The sequence below is a fragment of the Sphaerulina musiva genome, assembly GCF_000320565.1.
Source record: "Sphaerulina musiva SO2202 unplaced genomic scaffold SEPMUscaffold_1, whole genome shotgun sequence".
Taxonomy (NCBI): Eukaryota; Fungi; Ascomycota; class Dothideomycetes; order Mycosphaerellales; family Mycosphaerellaceae; genus Sphaerulina; species Sphaerulina musiva.
The window spans coordinates 3738885-3756179 of NW_016017383.1; the positions used below are offsets into that span (position 1 = coordinate 3738885).

General features: G+C 51.2%; 6 protein-coding genes across 6 annotated transcripts; 4 read left to right on the top strand and 2 right to left on the bottom strand.

Moving 5' to 3' along the window:
• Window positions 1–56: 56 nt before the first annotated feature.
• SEPMUDRAFT_77920 (P-loop containing nucleoside triphosphate hydrolase protein) lies at window positions 57–1294 on the bottom strand (the record flags this gene model as incomplete). Its single annotated transcript, XM_016910178.1, has 4 exons — window positions 1175–1294; window positions 1045–1096; window positions 329–967; window positions 57–237 (listed from the first exon to the last, which is right to left on the bottom strand). Exons 1-4 carry the CDS (start codon window positions 1271–1273, stop codon window positions 59–61), a joined length of 969 nt encoding a protein of 322 aa, XP_016765665.1. The 5' UTR covers window positions 1274–1294.
• Window positions 1295–4459: 3165 nt separating this feature from the next.
• Window positions 4460–6484, top strand: SEPMUDRAFT_34717 (uncharacterized protein; the record flags this gene model as incomplete). Its single annotated transcript, XM_016908581.1, has 1 exon — window positions 4460–6484. The coding sequence occupies one exon, from the start codon at window positions 4460–4462 to the stop codon at window positions 6482–6484; it is 2025 nt and encodes a 674-aa protein (XP_016765666.1).
• A 2226-nt stretch (window positions 6485–8710) lies between these two features.
• SEPMUDRAFT_146533 (uncharacterized protein) lies at window positions 8711–10106 on the top strand. The gene is made up of 2 exons (XM_016903713.1): window positions 8711–9537; window positions 9609–10106. Exons 1-2 carry the CDS (start codon window positions 8916–8918, stop codon window positions 9839–9841), a joined length of 855 nt encoding a protein of 284 aa, XP_016765667.1. The 5' UTR covers window positions 8711–8915; the 3' UTR covers window positions 9842–10106.
• A 547-nt stretch (window positions 10107–10653) lies between these two features.
• SEPMUDRAFT_77922 (nucleolar GTP-binding protein) lies at window positions 10654–12824 on the top strand (the record flags this gene model as incomplete). Its single annotated transcript, XM_016910179.1, has 2 exons — window positions 10654–11517; window positions 11848–12824. 2 exons carry the CDS (start codon window positions 10654–10656, stop codon window positions 12805–12807), a joined length of 1824 nt encoding a protein of 607 aa, XP_016765668.1. The 3' UTR covers window positions 12808–12824.
• Window positions 12825–13861: 1037 nt separating this feature from the next.
• Window positions 13862–16030, bottom strand: SEPMUDRAFT_22371 (UvrD-helicase-domain-containing protein; the record flags this gene model as incomplete). The annotated part of the gene is made up of 1 exon (XM_016908353.1): window positions 13862–16030. A coding segment is annotated over one exon (2169 nt), but the record flags the coding sequence as incomplete, so codon positions are not given.
• A 195-nt stretch (window positions 16031–16225) lies between these two features.
• On the top strand, window positions 16226–16993 carry SEPMUDRAFT_146535 (FKBP-type peptidyl-prolyl isomerase). Its single transcript, XM_016903714.1, has 3 exons — window positions 16226–16398; window positions 16462–16722; window positions 16786–16993. Exons 1-3 carry the CDS (start codon window positions 16278–16280, stop codon window positions 16824–16826), a joined length of 423 nt encoding a protein of 140 aa, XP_016765670.1. The 5' UTR covers window positions 16226–16277; the 3' UTR covers window positions 16827–16993.
• Window positions 16994–17295: the final 302 nt, after the last annotated feature.

Sequence of the window (17295 nt, forward strand, 5' to 3'; positions counted from 1 at the left end):
TCAGAAATTCTTGTTTCATAAGATTATTATCATCTTCTACAGACTGAAGACGAGGCATCTAGAGTTGCAATTTCGAAGCAATCGTACTCGCCAACTTTACAAATGCCTGCGCCTGAGGCGAGTCTGGACTCGAAGCCATGGTCGGTTTACCCACATCGGCACTCGAGCAAATGTCTGGATGTAAAGGGACATCACCTAGGAAGGGGATTCCTAATTCTTCGCATTTGTTCTTGGCGCCTATTCGCAATGTCAGAAAGAAGAAATGAAGGAGAGGAAAGGGGAAGATAAAAAAAAGAGGAAGAGAAAAGAGAGAGAGGAGAGAACATACCATCCCGACCAAAAATCTCCGCCACATGTCCACAATTCGCACACACAAACGTACTCATATTCTGCACCAGCCCCAAAATCGGCACTCCCACCTTCTCCAACATGGCCACTCCGCGCACGGCATCCCGCAAAGCCAAATCCTGCGGAGTAGAAACAATCACGGCGCCAGCGAGGGGTACGCTCTGCGTCAATGTCAATTGCACATCTCCCGTGCCCGGAGGTAAATCTATCACGAGCACGTCGAGGGCCGGCCAGGAGACTTCGAAGAGGAGTTGTGTGAGAGCTTTTTGGAGCATGAGACCGCGCCACGCGAGCGGTTGGGCTGCGGGGACGAGGAAGCCCATGGACATGGCGTGGATGCCGTAGGCGGTCAGTGGGATGAGGCGGGAGTTGCCGTCGAGATGGGGTTCGTAGGATTCGAGGTTCAAGAGGGTGGGGAGGCTGGGGCCGTAGATGTCTGTGTCGAGGATGCCGATGTGGAGGGGTCTTTGTTGGACTTGTGTTCCTTGTTGTGATGATTGTTGTCGTGCGAGTGCGAGTGCCAAATTTACTGCTATGGTGCTTTTTCCTACGCCGCCTTTGGCGCTGCTGACGGCTATTACTTTGGCGACGTTGGGAATGGGTCTTTTTTCGGGAAGACCTTGTGGAGGAGGATACGGTTAGTGATGTGTGCAGATGGATTTTCATGGGATTGAAGAAAGAAAAAAAAAATCGTACCTCGTTTCATGCGAGCAGCAAGATTGGGAGGTGTCCCGGATTTGGGAAGTCCCTGTTGGAGTTGTCAAGATGGACAGGTTAGAACGCTGATGATGATGCTGATGGAGGAGAAGGAGGCGGTTCTCCTTACCAGTGGATTTTCATGGCCGGAATTGGCTCGGAGGGTGGTTGAGACGGAGTAGCATCTTGTTGTGATTGTGATGGCCTCGAAGCATTTCTGGCGTAACATGGGCGGTAGCGTGAGGAGTCTCTGTAGAAATGGCGACGGCATTGTTGTTGATCTGTTGTGGTCGGGGATATGCTCGGTAAGTTCGAGGAAGTCTACGCTTTCAGTACTAGAACTTATGCCAAGGCCTTCGGTCCGAAAAGGACCGAGCAATTCACGGTATAACTATTGTTCCGCCCATCCTCCTACCTCCTAACTCCTATATTCAAGGTACCTATGTATTACTACGCCGATGTTTCTGGTGAGTAATGAGGTACATATTCTGCAATAAGTCCAATCTTCAGGAAAGCAGTATAGGAGGCTTCGTCTCTGAAAGCAATCTGTTAACAGTTCATTGTATAGGGGAAAGTCTTGGCAGAGTCGGACTTCAGACATCACGCGACGCAGACCTACAGTCCTACACTTACTCTATCATCAACATACCATCAAAATTATTACCCTTGTCCGACATGGTCTACATTGGTCAATGGTTTGAATGTCTTGCTATACGGAGAGCTGACTTCTGAACAAGTTCTCAGCTGCTGTTGACGCGTCGCGCATATCTCTAGCGAAAACACAAGGAAAGTAAAAGGACACAAAATACCTATTATCACCGCCTGGAACCAATTATTACCATCACCGCCTGAGATCAATACTTATTGTCACCGACTGGAGTTGCCATAAGCCCACCAAAGTCATCTCAAAGATTCCTAGTCCACGAAGAAGCGCTCGGACATTCGATTGTTGCCATTCGCACCCTACCAGACCGAGCCGAAAAAGCTGTGCACTCTTGCCTAGGAGAGAAAAGAAAATCAGCGCGGTACCCTGAATGCGCTGTGGTTTAACATACAGCTTCGCCGTCTTCCGCGGCAACGATCTACTGGGCGGGGGCGGGGGCAATGCCGCAGGATTCGCATCCACAAGAGCCTGGTAACTCGCTCCCATACGCCGGGCATACACCCCGACGTCGAGGCCTCTCTTCTGTGCGATGATCTCTCCATTGATAATGCATCGGTCGCAGAGAGCTCGTGGAACATCATACGAATCCCACACTACGCTTTTGCATGGTTGCTTGTCCGCACGATTGCATTTATGCATTACTGCTGCGGCCAGGGCTGTGCCATGTGCCTGGTATGGTCAACTTCTGCATCGAAAGTCTTATGTGGGGTTTACTTACAGCGTGGCCACAGGTAGGATGTCGTGGGGCTCTGCGGCTGCACATTCTGAAAGACCTGATCTTGATCGGTGTGTATTCTGAATTCGTTAATGGTTTTGCTGACCCAGGACTAGCTTGACAACTCACGAAAGTCCTGGCGTGCCAGTCATGCTAAATACCAGATCCACTTGATCATCTTCACTTGATCTGCGCTGCCAACGACGTCACATTCAATGGGATTTGACACCTGCACATCCGACGCTTTGGTCTTGCAGCAGCAGTGTCTGCGACTTCCACGTGGTGAAGCGAACGACTGCCCCGCGAGGCAGACGTATCCTCACCACGAAGGTGAAGCAGAGAAGGGCACATATATCCACTTCCACGTGGCAAAGCGACCGATCGTGGCAGAACACGGCGGATGAACCTGGGGAGTAAAGATCGAATGTGTCTGCGCAATGCGGTTGGCGGTGTCCATGTGCTATATTAGCCAGGAAAGCAATCACCCATACCACCCATCAATGACGCCTGTGACGTATGAACCACCTTGACCATGTCTGTCGCGCACTGTTGGATGTATGCCGGTCTAGACGCTTTCTTCACATTGTGCGAAATCTAGCGACAGAGGTGTAACAACAGGGCAAGATCTACCAAGTAGAGCGGCCAGACTTCTCGAGGACCCCTCGCTGCAGAGAATTATCATAATTATTCTTTCTTTCTTAACCCCTCCACTCACGTCATGTCAACGACGGGAATCTCGTTGGTGTCACGCTCGAGTGGTTGCACAACCGAGATCCCCCTCGTGGCGTGTATGTGTGCGCGTGTACACACATACGTAGGAGAGAGAGAGATATACACAATCCCCATCGCCAACTCCCCCCTCCCCGAAAATTACTCTCTTTCCCAGTCAATGAATAGGTGGTTACACAACTGTGGCCGTGGCTTTTTTTTGTGAGGTCCAGACCCCCGCCACTACTATACTACTACTTCATGGACCAGTGAAATGATGTGCTTTTTCCGAACAACCGACTCTCATTATCAAATGTCAGGCAGGACAAGCTCGTTTGACATTATTACTCAAATTCAACTATTTGACCTTGCGGGCCCGCACACACTAGATCGTGTGCTCACGGTATGTTATACTAAAAGTGCGCCTTGTGTGTGTGTGGGGGGGGGGGGGGGCACTCACCACTTCCGTCATTTTGACAAATATTGACTGGCACAAGTGAATTGCATCTAGTCCATGGACGACTAGTTTACATGTATTTTTGAACTGAATTGAAAAAAGAAAAAAGACAAGTCACAAGGCAGAATCAGATTGACATATCTCTTGGCTGATGGAAGGGAAATTGCTTGGCGCCAAGCATATCTCGGAAGGATCCGCGTCCGCGATGTCAGCGCCATACACCGCGATGTGCCTAATTGCCTATGCAAAAACCACCGCACTGAAGAAACGGGGATGAAAATACTGCAGAAAATGCAAGGTGCCAATTGGCCTCGAACATGTGTATTCAAGCAGTTGGATGAGGCGCTCAAAAAGGGACACTGCGCTTCTGATGCGTTGCATTGCTGGTAAGCAAGGCGGGCTCAAAACAAGGCATGTTCGAAGTCGGATGTCAGATCGAATTCTTCATGTAGCTTGGTGGGCTCCGGCCATTGGGGAGCAATGACAATAAAACAAAGGGGGTCACAGAGCCTTCTGGGCCGGAAAGATAGACTTCCCTGGAGCTAACGTCGAAAGAACAAGAGTTCGACGAACGCGCCATAAGCGTGGCGAAGAGTGGCACATGCTGTTGTGTAGACACTGGTGCTCTTGGCCCTCAGCACACCAGGAGGTGACCGTGTGGTCCGCCGGGACTGGCGAAGATACAGTCAGGTCCAAACGGTAGGATTGGGACTATGGCTCGCTGTTGGAGAGTCATCGAAAATTCTGGTTGTTTTGTTGAAATTCGGACTGCTTGCACTGACCTGGTAGCAAACAAGGACGAGAGAATTATAAGACCGCAGTCCAGAGATGAAATCACAACGAGTCAATCATGCCCAACAAGCTTGGAGACATGGCAGACACCCGATCTGCGAACGAGAAGCCCTTGCACCCGCCACCAGTCAAGCCGATGATCATTGGCGTCTTCGGTGTCACAGGTAGCGGCAAAACAACACTTATGCACAATTTAGAGGCAAGTATGAACCTATCGAAGATCGCGTTCTTTGAAGGCTCCGAGGTCGTTGCCCGGCACGCAGGCGGTCTCCAGACGTTCAAGAGCAGCAACGAGGGTGAAAAGCTTGCGATACGTGAAGCCGCCATCATCTCCATCCAGCAAGACTGCATTGACACCAAGAGACTCGGAATCGTCACTGGACACTTCAGTTTCTGGCGGGAGGAGGCAGACGCTGACCTTGAAGAAGTCATTACTAATGCTGATTTGAATGTTTACACGCACGTTCTGTATCTTGACCCTCCAGCGGACGTTATCGAGAAACGCGTCGAAAACGACACTAATCGCCCTGAGCGCAGGAGGTTGTCAGCAGCTCAGATTCGTCGCTGGCAGGATTCCGAGAAGAAAAAGTTGCGAAAGCTCTGTTACAAGAATGGGATTGTGTTCTCGCTCATACAGGAAACCTGTGCGGCGTCGTATCTCGTCAAAAGGTTCTATGTGCACAATGAGGAGTACGATAAAATAATGGCCATCGGACGTGTGATTGAAGCGATGAGCAGTCTTGTTGGTCTCAAGCGAACCAAGCCAGATGCTATGCTCGTCATCGACGGCGACAAGACTCTGGCCGCGGAAGATACTGGCGAGCTTTTCTGGAAGCAAGCTATGAGCGACCAGCCAGATCCTCTACAAGCTCTATTCCGGACAGCAGGGTACTCTCACACCTCTTTCCATCAAGCTATTTTGCTGTACCGCGATGTGGGTGACGAAGAATACTTCGATGCTATATGCAGCACCGTGGCGTCTCAGGTGACAGTGCGTCCCGAGTTCATCAACCTGCTTCAGATGGTCGCCAAGGCACCGCATATCGGCGCGATCGTCGTGACCTGCGGACTGCGGCTAATTTGGCAGAAAGTGCTCACGAACCTAGGGCTATCTGAAATAGTCAGAGTCGTCGGTAGTGGGCCAGAGTTGTCCGACTGTATCGTGACGCCCAGGATCAAGGCCGATGTCGTGAAGCACTTGCAGGAATCTCACAACATGTACGTTTGGGTATTCGGTGACAGTCCCCTTGACCTGCCTATGCTCAAGCAAGCCGATCAGGCTCTGGTGGTCGTGGGAGAGCAACAAAAGCGAAGCAAAAGCATGGAGGTCGAGCTCAAGCATGCCATCGATGACGGTGATCTGCGTGCTCGTCAGATACTCTTTCCTGGCAACGCCTCTCCATTGCTGGATACCTCCAAGCTACCAATCGTCCAGCTGGTGGACCTGGGCTTCATGCAAGCTCTGAAATGCGGCATTCAAACCAAAGATGCCACTACGCGCACCGCGGCCAAACTATTAATGACGCCGACTCGAGATGCGACAGTGAGCGGTCCCGCCCTGCGCAAAGCCCATCGAAAGGTCGGATGGTACCTCGCCACAGAGTTTCTATCCGACCTACTCGGCGTCCAAGAGATCCAGATCCGCCACGTCCAAGGCGGGTCCACCAACGGCTATTGCCTCGTCGACGAGAGTAGCACAACCATCATCGCAGTCATGCGCGGCGGTGAACCCATGGCATTCGGCGTCAGCGATGCCTTCCCACAATCTGCCTTCCTGCACGCCCACAAGCCCGAGGATATTGAGCTTCAGCAGCTGAAGCGGCAGTCTACCGTAATCCTGGTCGATTCCGTGGTGAACAATGGCGAGACCATGGCCGACTTTGTGCAACACCTTCGCAAATTGAGGCCGACCATTCGTATCGTAGTCGTTACTGGGGTTGTGCAGGCTGATGGGCTGCGTCCGGGAGCATTGCTGGAATGGGCCTTGGTTGGATATAGCAGTATCGATCTGGTTACACTGCGGATTAGTCAGAACAAGTATACTGGGCGAGGAGGAACAGATACCGGGGCGCGGTTATTCAATACGACTCGCTTGGAAGAATGAACGGGTCCCCACGTCCCTTGGCTAGTGAGTCCAAGGGCGGGTATGCCAGTGTCGTATAGGACAGAAGCTTGTGCAGTTTGGGGAAATGGTCACTACCTGTATGGAGGACGTTCTCGATATTTCACGTCGTGTGCTGGTGCTGGGTGCATAAGTCAGGCAGGTAGCTGCGGGTAGGCCCGGGGCGTTGCAGTAACCGGCAACCGGGATAGAACTGGCTTCATAGGTACGGAGGTAATAAGCCATCACTTATGACAGCCAGGTTCAGAGATCCCTACTTATCGGGATGCTGCCCCACGTGTGTAGAGAGCGTGCCAAGGGGGATAAAGACAGAGGTAAGGTACCTTAGCTGTAAAGAGTAAGTGTAAGCCTGTAAGGGTCTTTTGCGTACCTGGTATTGACCACTCTAGAATCTAAATCAGAAACTGCCAAAGGTACCTAATCTACAACACCTTGCCCTTTAGGCAATAAAGTAAAGTCAAGGAACAATGCGCGGCACGCAGGCTATTTGTTGATCAATCATCTTCGCCATGGATCTCTCGTGGACCGTGTTCGATACATGATAGTGTACCTTACCTAGGTACCTGATGTACCTATTCACCATCTCGCCAGCAAAGCATTACCTACATGTACCTACATGTACCTACTGACCGTATCAGCGTATCTCGTGTTGCTGACAGAGCAATCATCCGCTGCGCCCTGTCACCTCACCCTTCCCGGGCCGTACCTTAGTGTCTTTCTTCACAAACATGTGTACATATTCAGGTGTGTGCCGCAGGCGGCGTAGGCTGCAGTAATACGTAGCGTAAAAGACAGGGGCTTTGACTAAATCGGTGTACACTTCGATAAGGTACAGGTATTCATGCATATCGATACAAGTGCATTGTAGCATGTCTGGCTCCATAGCCCTTGACATAGGTACGGACATTCTCCCTCTCTCCCTCTTCTTCTTCTCTTATCCGCAGGGGCAGCCATGAAATACACGACAGCTCGCACAGGACCCGGACTTGTGGTCTGGACCCACCGTGCAACAATGGCGGTTGGTACCACCACAATCCCACCCGTTGACGAAGTGTCCTCGTTCGTCATAGTAAACCTGTAACAAGACGTGTTAGTTCGTAGACTTCCCACTCGGATTTTGCATGATATACCAGCCAGCCAAGGTAATCGCAGTAGTATCTGGAAACCTTTAATTAGTAGGTAGCGTACATTTTCAGACGTAAGGACTTTTTACCCAATTTTGAGCTCTTCTTTTGGTGGTGCCTTTCCGTTGGCCAGTGCATTTCGCTGTTCAAGTGGATGTTGTGCTTGCACACCAGATAATTCTGCTCCTAAGCAAAGCAGGAAGAAGAGTCCGTACACGCCTCGATGCATCGTTGGAGAATTGTAGTGTACGACTGCGGTGCTAGGCCCCGAGTGTTGAGAAGTGTAGGAGGTTCTTCTTGAGAGTATGTTCGACGATGCAATACCTCGAGGTGCTGGAGATTCTTATACTCGAGACTGGCTGGATAATCTGCCCTGATAGGAACGCGAACGAATACGGACGAGAGCGGTGCGATGTTGCACCCCGCATACTTAGCTATGATCCATGAGATAGATGTGTGGTATACGAGAGAGGTGTCTACACAGCCCGACAGGTCATGTTACAGGTGTGTCCTGCAGACCTGCGAAACGAGAACAAGTCAGAACTATCCGTAGGTAGTGCTCGGAATAAGAATTCCAGCCTGTTCTTTGGTACCAGGTACCTCACCTTTAGGCAAAGGACGCGAGGCCTATGCACACATCCTTCACTTTGCACATTTGCATGTACGATATATCCCTCCCTCTGCACACCTCATTGTACCGACTTCCGAGCATGTTTCAAAATTCAGGCTTTCAGGCTTTCAGCGTGGCATTTCGGCACTTGAAGCTCACTTTTAAGTTCTAGGTATGGCAAGGGGGGGGGGGGAGGGGGTGGTCTATTATCACTAGTTTTTATCGGAAAACGGGAACCACACGGGGATCACGGGCATTTCCGTTGAACGCCCTGTAGTCACGTGACTAACGTCACCACGAACTTCCAAAGTTCCAAGTTGGGATTTGGGATCATTCATCGCAGGATCAGTAGTGTCGCCACATGCGACTCTACCTACTACCATGAGCCCCGCCCACCACAAGGAACATACATGCACTCCACTTCATTCAGTGCGTGGTCACCGGTCTCGCTGACAATCCCAGATACGTTCATAGCCACTACCTAGACGAGCACGTCACATGCCACCACGCCGCTTCAAGTTCCATTGCCTTCTCCGCCACCCATCCTCCCCTCGGCTTCCATCCTTCTACGCTCCTTTTGCTGCTTCTCGTATACCCCATCTCCTACGTGATCGCCTTCACACACTACTGCCCTGATCAACTGACTGCTATAGCGACGCTACCACGCAGTTGACTGAATATGGCCGCCGCAGAGTACTTTGGAACCCAGTCCCATCCTCCGGGTCCGCAGCCGGGCCCGTCATCTTACAACGGCAACTCGAACGCCCACAATCCTCCATATCCACTGTCAGATGCGCCGCCTCCATACAGCGCGTTCGGTGACCCAAGGCGTCATTCTCAACCGCCACCACTCGATCGCCCGGTAGCCCTACCTGACAGCGCCATTTATCGCCCTGCGCCGGCGCCAGTAAATAATGGATACCCTCCCGAAAAGAGCTCGAGACCACAGAATCAGATGGGTGATTACAACCGACACCAGCCCCAACAACAGCAATACGGAGGCTATCAGCAGCCGCAACAGCCCAATTACCCTCAGCAGCAGCAGCAGCCTCATCTAGGCAGCTATTACCCACCCCAAGATGGCTCCGCATACTATAGAGACGATCAAAAGCCTCCCACAACGCCTTCGTACAACCCTTCACACTCGCCATATCGTGAAAGCAAACGCGACCGCAGTCGCAGCAGGAGTCGAAGTAGAGGAGACAGGTATAGACAACACCATCATCACCACCACCACCATAACGACAGACCACAGCTGCCGAAGAAGAAGTCATCAGGAGCATCCACATTTCTCGGAGCAGGTAAGTCATGTTAAATGCTCTCAATCAACAGCGCATCCCAACAATGCTCTCAAATTGACGTGTCGCAAAAGGCGGTGGCGCGATAATCGGCGACGCGATTTTCCCTGGTCTAGGCACCCTGGGAGGCGCCCTGTTAGGCGGTATAGGAGGCCACGAGTATGGCAAGAAGAAAAGAGCATCGAGCAATCCCACAAGCGGTGGCGGAAGAAGACATCGGTCCTATAGTAATGATGACTTTGATTATGGATCTCATGAATATCGGAGAGATGATGATTATCATAATAATCGACGGGGAAGGAAGTAAATGATAGTGGAGACGGTAAGTCACGCTTTACGACAGACAAGATACAGCAACAACAGCGACAACATCAAAGCAACGCTGGTCGTTGAGGGGAGGCTTCGGGATTAATATTACTAGCGAATACCCAGAGGGAGGAAATCTGCAATTTTAGGGGGTTTCTTTCAAAGAGAGTTCTTTTAGTCTTTAAGTTCCGATAGCAGCTACAATCCTTGGAAGTGAAGTCCAGTATCCGAGGGTCACACACGCGTCTCTAGGACTCTATGTTATGGGTAGATGTCTACAGAGCTGCTATATAGGTATGTAGGTAGACTGATTTCTACGTATTGAATATTCCATTCAATTTCTACTGTTCACAGTCGTCCAATACACGTATTACCCTATACCGTCTGACTACAGTCAAGAGTCCGAACTTTTCTGCCTGCCTGTATCGATGAATAAGTAGCTCGAAAGCTTACCCGAGGCAGGTTGCAGTAAAATACGATACGGAACAACATATTAAACGACGCAGCATACCTTATTATCTCGTACAAACTTCAGCGCGAATCTATACGTCGAGTGAACTGTATGCCGACCTGCTGCAGGTTGGCGGAACGCCTATTGAAAAGGCCCCTAAGTTGAAGAAAATGGACATGGTGATAAAAAAGAGCGGCGTTGGCTTCGAGGCGAGGGCGGGAAGAGCAGCCTTGGCGTTACTTCCAAAAAGTTTCGAGACTTCAACTTTTTCGACGCCGCATCTCTCCTCCCCTCTCACTCACCATCACTCGCCACCACTTGACTTCTTCCTCCTCCTTCGCCTTTTCGCAGCAGCTGCCGGCATGGGATCGGGTAAAAAGGAAGCCGCCCGCAAGGTGCGGCAGGGCAAAACGGGCGATGGCATGGGCAACGTCAAGACGAAGGGCGAGAACTTCTACCGAAGCGCGAAAAAAGTCAAGACGCTCAACATGTTCAAGGAGGGCAGAGCCACGCGCAATGCCAAGGGAGAAATCACACAAACCGCATCATTTCAGAGCTGGGACAAGCCAAGCGCGCGCGTCGAGCCGAACAGAAAATGGTTTACAAACACTCGGGTCATCTCGCAAGACGCCCTTGACAAGTTCCGCGGGGCTGTGGAGGCGCAGAGCAAAGACCCATATAGCTATCTTCTCAAGCAGAACAAGCTTCCTATGAGCCTGATCACCGACAACAAAGACAAGGAGCGGAAAGACGGCCTGATACAGCACAAGGCCAAGATCCGGATTGAGAGCGAAAAGTTTGGAGACACATTTGGACCCAAAGCGCAACGGAAACGACCGCGACTGGCAGTGTCGAATATTGAGGATCTCGCCAATGCTTCCGGCAAGGATTACAGCACATATGAGGAACGGTTGGAGGAGGCGCGATTACTGTCTGGCGCAGGCGACATCCAGCCAGACACAGGCTTCACTGGCGACGAGGACTACAAGAATGGCGAACTTACCACGGCACGAGAGCCCGTCTTCTCAAAAGGGCAAAGCAAACGAATATGGAATGAATTGTACAAAGTCATTGACAGCTCCGACGTGATCATACATGTCATCGACTGTCGAGATCCCGAAGGAACGCGGTGTCGTAGCGTGGAGAAGTACATGCGGGAAGAGGCACCTCACAAGCACCTGGTGTTTTTGCTGAACAAGTGCGATCTAGTGCCAACGAGCGTTGCGGTATGTGTTACACCTTTCTCTTGTCATCGCTTTGCCACCTATCTACCCGCCATTGCTCAAGTCAAGGTCTGCATCCGCCACACCCGGCAATCTTATGAAGCAGACCTGTTACAGCGATGGCAGATCGAACCCCAGCTCCACCCGATCCTCTGTCGTTTTGGCATGATCATCTCGGAGTATTTGTGTCTTGTTTGAGTAGCGATCCGGATAGCTTCATGCTTCACACCCGTGATGGACAGCTTAGTAACGGGATATACATTTATGATTCTTCATTGTGTTCGCACACGTCTGGAGTAACCTGTCAGCATATGTATTGACATTATTTTCCAGGCAAAATGGGTCAAGATTCTCTCTCGAGAATACCCTACTCTTGCCTTCCATGCCAGCATGACCAACTCATTCGGCAAAGGCTCCCTCATCTCCCTTCTCCGCCAGTTCTCGTCTCTCCACAGCTCGAGAAAACAGATATCAGTCGGTTTCATCGGTTACCCCAATACAGGAAAATCTTCCATCATCAACACACTCCGCAAGAAGAAAGTATGCACAACAGCACCCATACCCGGAGAGACAAAGGTATGGCAATACATCACTTTGATGAAACGCATCTACCTCATCGACTGTCCTGGCATCGTTCCACCAAGTATCACAGACACGCCCGAAGACATCCTCCTTCGAGGTGTGGTCAGAGTGGAGAATGTGGAGAATCCAGCACAATATATGCCTGCTGTCCTTGCAAAATGCAAACGCCATCACCTCGAACGGACATACCAAATCAGTAAATGGAACGATGATGATGGACTGAAACCATTCGAAGACAAAGATGAAAAGGAACGCTTGACGGAATCAATCAATTTCTTGGAAATGTTAGCCAGGAAAGGCGGGCGACTGCTCAAAGGTGGTGAGGCGGACATGGATGGTGTGGCGAAAATGGTATTGAACGATTTCTTGAGGGGGAAGATTCCTTGGTTTTCTGCTCCGCCTAAGCAGGCAGGAGAGGAACTGTTGGAATCCACCAAAGAAGGGAGTAGAGATGAAAAGTTAGGGCTGACGCACAAGAGAAAGAGGGACCTGCAGGACGACGGCTCGGTCGCAACCAGTGCTGCTGAGGGAAAAGAAGAAGAAGAAGAGGAAGAAGAAGGCGAGGACGACGATGATGTCGACGATACCTTCACGGGCTTCGACGAAGACGGGGAGGAAGATGAAAGTGGTATACCCATTGCTTCTGGCCAAGGTGATAGCGCAGACGATGACAGTGCAGAGGAGGAAGATGAAGCAGATGCTTCCCCGTGACGATCATGATACCCCCCCCAAATAATGCGAACTGTCCAACGGCCTTATTCTGTCTGGTTGACGGGTTTCAAACTACAAAATCTCTCCCTTGTCGTTTCTTGATTTTCTCCCATCAATTCCCACTTCATGGTGGTGTTTTATGTTCTTATTATTAATATTCTCATCGGTTCATCCGTGCCGCCCAGCCATTCATACTTCTCCTGACCCCCAAAGTCTTCTGTCGCCGCGGTTGCACCTCTTGTTGCATAGACGTGGAATGAAACGTGCTCGCTGGACGGAATCCCGATGCATTAACAGCAACAGAATTATTATCATTATCTGTCGCGCTTTTTTCGTCCTGTGGCAGAGACTCTTCTTCTTTTTCACCTTCTTCTTCAAGAGGCTTTGCAGGCGAACTAGATAGGAACAAGTATTTCTTCTGCCCCTGACGATTATGGTCGTCGTCGTCGTCATCGTCATCATGATTTTCGCGGTCCTCTGGTGTACATATCCCAACTGCTCTGGATCGCAGTGATGATGTTGGGTAGGAAGGTCTGGTGTACATGGGAGTGGAAAGTGGTCGGTGGGTGGAAAGACCGTGGCTTTGTCGAGCAGTTAGGAAGCTCACTGCAGAAGAAGAAGATGATGATGAAAAAGACGACGAGGCAGTGTTGCTGCTGCTGGTAGTCCCGCGACATTCTGCCAGATTGGAGAGTTCGCGCAAAGGCTGAGATCTACCATTTTTCGACTCGCTCGACTTTTGCCTCTTGAGTCCTCCGTTTTGTTGGAAGAAACTTGAGATATTGCCCTGACCTTCAATCTGTCGTTTACGTCCTTTTGGTGCTGTCTCGCTTGGATTCTGTTGTTTCTTTTGCTCCTGGTTTTCGATTCGCTTGTCGAGTTTGCGCATTTGAGCTGCTTCCATCAACTCCTCGTACCGATCAGATACGCTGACAAAGCCGGGCTGCACTGGCATGGTTGCTGAGTCAGTAGAGAAGCCTTGCTGGACCGACGTAACGGTGTGCATTCGTGCACTGGTAAAGCCTGCTGTAGAAGAAGTCCCTAGTTTCGTTGCCTTGGCGAGTTCCTCGAAAGGTTCATCGCCATTGAGTGGCCAGTAGTTGTCTTCGTCGCGCTCTAACGTTTTCCTTGCTGCATTTAGCGTCGCTTCGCTGGGACAGGCCTTTGCGAGTGTTGTCGACAAGCTTATCAAGTCTGATGCTGGCAGACTTGGGCCGTGCTCTTCGAAGAAACCACTCACTCCAGAGTGCGTTAAGAAAGGGGACATGGTGGTCGTTTCTCTTTGAGTGTTCTTGATTGGACAGCTCAAGTACAGCAGAGCCTGTGCCCGCGTCATGCCAACATACAGCAGTCGCCGCTCCTCGTCGTTGTCGTCAGCACGAGAGTGTGGGATCGAGCCGTTATAGCACGCAGGGATGAATACTACAGGCCACTCCAGACCCTTCGCGGCGTGAATGGTCGATATCGTGATTTGCTGAGCTTTCTCGCCTTCATCATCGGCTTTCTTCTCTGCAGAAGCAGTCAAGGCAATGTTGGCAAGAAAAATGGAGAGAATGTCCTGGTCTGTAGCCTGTCGCTGTTCTATGTCATCAAGCACGGGCAGGCTGTCAAGTTCAACGAGCTGTGCGAGTGTCTCTGGTCTGGACATCTCTGCGGCTTGTGCCATTAGCTCTTCAACATTCGTCCAGCGCGCTTCAAAGCTGTCTTCGGCCGAAAACTTCTCCCTCAGGTATGACTGCAGTTTGATTTTGTGGGAGATCAGCGTAATCAGATCGACAACAGATGGTGTCTCAGCCGCCTCCCCGGCCCACGAGTCCACCTTCTTCTGGCCACACAATATGACATCAACGAATGAAGTTAGGCCCTTCACCGTCTTGTCCATGAGCTTCGTATCTGACTTACGTCGTCCTTGTGCTACTGCCAAGACCAGGGCCCACAAGGACAACCCTTTCACCTGCGCTTCTTGCCTGAGTTTCTGGATCGTGGTGTCTCCAATATGTCTCGAGGGTACATTGAGAACCCGTTCTAACGCTTCGCTGTTGTCGGGTTGATGTATCACGCGGAGATAGTCTACGATGAGCTTCACTTCCATACGATCGTAGAATCGCAGTCCGCCAACCATGCGATAAGCCAGTCCCGCGCTACCTAAAGCTGACTCAATGGCCCGTGAGAGTGCCGCAGAACGGAGTAATATTGCGTAGTCACTCAAGTCCACCATATTTCCAGCGAGGCAGCGGGTACGCCTGATCTCCGACACAAGCCACTCTGCCTCTGCATAAGCCGAGGACAGCTTTCGTAGCACTGGTCGAAGGCCAAAGGTATGTGTGGCCTGCAGCTTCTTCGGCGGTCGACTCTCATCTTGCTCTATGATGTTCTGAGCAGCGTGCAAAATGGCGCCGGATGATCTGTAGTTCTGTTCGAGGTTGATGGTAAGCGTATCTGGCCATTGCTGCCTCATTCGAATCAGATTCTTCGCCTCGGCGGCTCGAAAGCCATAGATGCTCTGATCAGGATCGCCCACAATCGTGATGACGTTGTGCTTTTGTGCAAAGAGTGTCATCAGATCGTATTGGATGTTGTTCGTGTCTTGGAACTCATCAATCAGGACCGCCTGCACGTTGGCAACGCATTGCGGGTGGCTTTTCAGCAAGAAGGAGCATCGCAGCAGAATATCATCGTAGTCGAGTAAGTTGAGACGGGCCAGCTCGGCCTCGTACTCTTCGAATAGTCTTGTGAATTCTTGCTGGTCCACACTCTTCGGCGCCTTCTCTGCCGCCCCTTTGACCTTTCGAGCCGAGATCCGGCCAAGAGCGGGCCCCGGTTCGATGGATATCTTCAAATTCTTGATGAGTCGCTTCAAGATGGCCTTGGTATCAGACGTGTCGGCAATGCCAAAGTCCTTGGACAGGCCAATGTGCTCTCCGTATGCCCGGAGATATCTCAACGCCACCGAATGAAAAGTGCCCAATTTGAGGTGTCTCGACAGCTGGCCTCCCACGAAGCTTGTGATTCTCTCCTTCATCTCGCTCGCCGCCTTCACGGTGAAGGTGCAGACGATGATGTTCCATGGCTCCAGCCGTCGATGCGCGATGAAGTGCGCGACGCGTGCGGTCAGTGTTTTCGTCTTGCCAGATCCCGGAGGCGCCAGAACCTGCAGGACCGCCGACTCGGAGGCGACGGCATTTCTCTGCGCAGGATTGAGGCCTCTCAGGATATCGTCCATGACCATGCGCGATGCATTTGAGCGTGATATCAAATTTGCTGTTTGTTTCGCGAGGCAACACGCGCGCGTGGGTAAGCGGTCACGAGCTCACCGCGCAATCACGTGCGATAAGGCCACGATAGCAGCCGGGACAACCAGAATCAAGTTAGCGTGTACATCCGGTCTGAACACGTTTAGACGACATCCAACTCCAACGTCGTAGCAAGACTCCATCATTTCCAAAACATACAACCACTTGACCGCCAAGATGAAATTCGCTTCGACACTCGCTACCCTCACTGTGCTGGCCGCCGGCGTGACAGCCTTGGACAAGCCCCTGGACATCAAAAAGACGCACACCGTCGAATGCACGACGAAGACGAAAGTCGGTAAGTGCTGCATGATCACATCTCGCGAAGCCTCTCCGGAAGTGGCACTGACGATATATCCAGGCGACAAAGTCGAGATGCACTACCGCGGCACGCTCGAGAAAGACGGCTCTGAGTTCGACGCATCCTACAACCGCGGCACCCCACTTCCTTTCACGCTGGGCAAGGGACAGGTCATCAAGGGTTGGGATGAAGGACTACTGGATATGTGCGTTGGCGATAAGAGGACGCTGACAATTCAGCCGGTGTATGGTTATGGAGACAACGCTATGGGCCCAATTCCTGCCAAATCTGTATTGATCTTCGAGACGGAGTTGGTGTCGAGTAAGTTCCCCCCCCCCCCCCCGACTTCTTGTTGATATTGCAATACTAACTTTTCGTGTGTAGTCAACGGCAAAGGAGCAGAAACCGCCAACGCAGAGCTTTAAGCGTAATTCGAATCTAATGCGCGTGACTTGTACGATTAGTAGTGAAAACGAATCGAAGCACGCACCGAGAGCCAGTCCTGCAAACTCATTCGTTCGTACTACGACAGTCTGTTGCCTGCCCTTGCCTTGCTTTCATATCTTCAGACAGATTGGAACATGCACTTGGCAACATGAGCTCGCCTCAATGCCTAGAGCCAATATGCTTCTCTTGCGAATGGTATAGGAACTCGGGTTTCGCACGGCTCTTCGCGGTCTACTATGAACTAATCTGAGAAGGTCAACGTGGATGCATTTCCGAATCACCACCATATGTCCATGTAAAGAAGATTGTCACCTTCTTGACACGAGTAGATCTGCTCAACCGAGTGCTGGTTGTCGCCAGGAGGTATGATCATTCCCAAGATCGCGCCAAACCCCTGTCATGTGAACAACTCGTACCGTTTCGTGCCACTGCTCTTATCATCAACAA

What these genes read in the sequence shown, in the direction of transcription:
- SEPMUDRAFT_146533 (XM_016903713.1), top strand. Translation starts at nt 8,916, where the DNA reads ATGGCCGCCGCAGAGTACTTTGGAACCCAGTCCCATCCTCCGGGTCCG. An exon ending in ATCCACATTTCTCGGAGCAG is followed by an intron (nt 9,538 to 9,608) that starts GTAAGTCATGTT and finishes GTGTCGCAAAAG; the next exon opens with GCGGTGGCGCGATAATCGGC.
- SEPMUDRAFT_146535 (XM_016903714.1), top strand. Translation starts at nt 16,278, where the DNA reads ATGAAATTCGCTTCGACACTCGCTACCCTCACTGTGCTGGCCGCCGGC. An exon ending in CACGACGAAGACGAAAGTCG is followed by an intron (nt 16,399 to 16,461) that starts GTAAGTGCTGCA and finishes CGATATATCCAG; the next exon opens with GCGACAAAGTCGAGATGCAC. An exon ending in CGAGACGGAGTTGGTGTCGA is followed by an intron (nt 16,723 to 16,785) that starts GTAAGTTCCCCC and finishes TTTCGTGTGTAG; the next exon opens with TCAACGGCAAAGGAGCAGAA.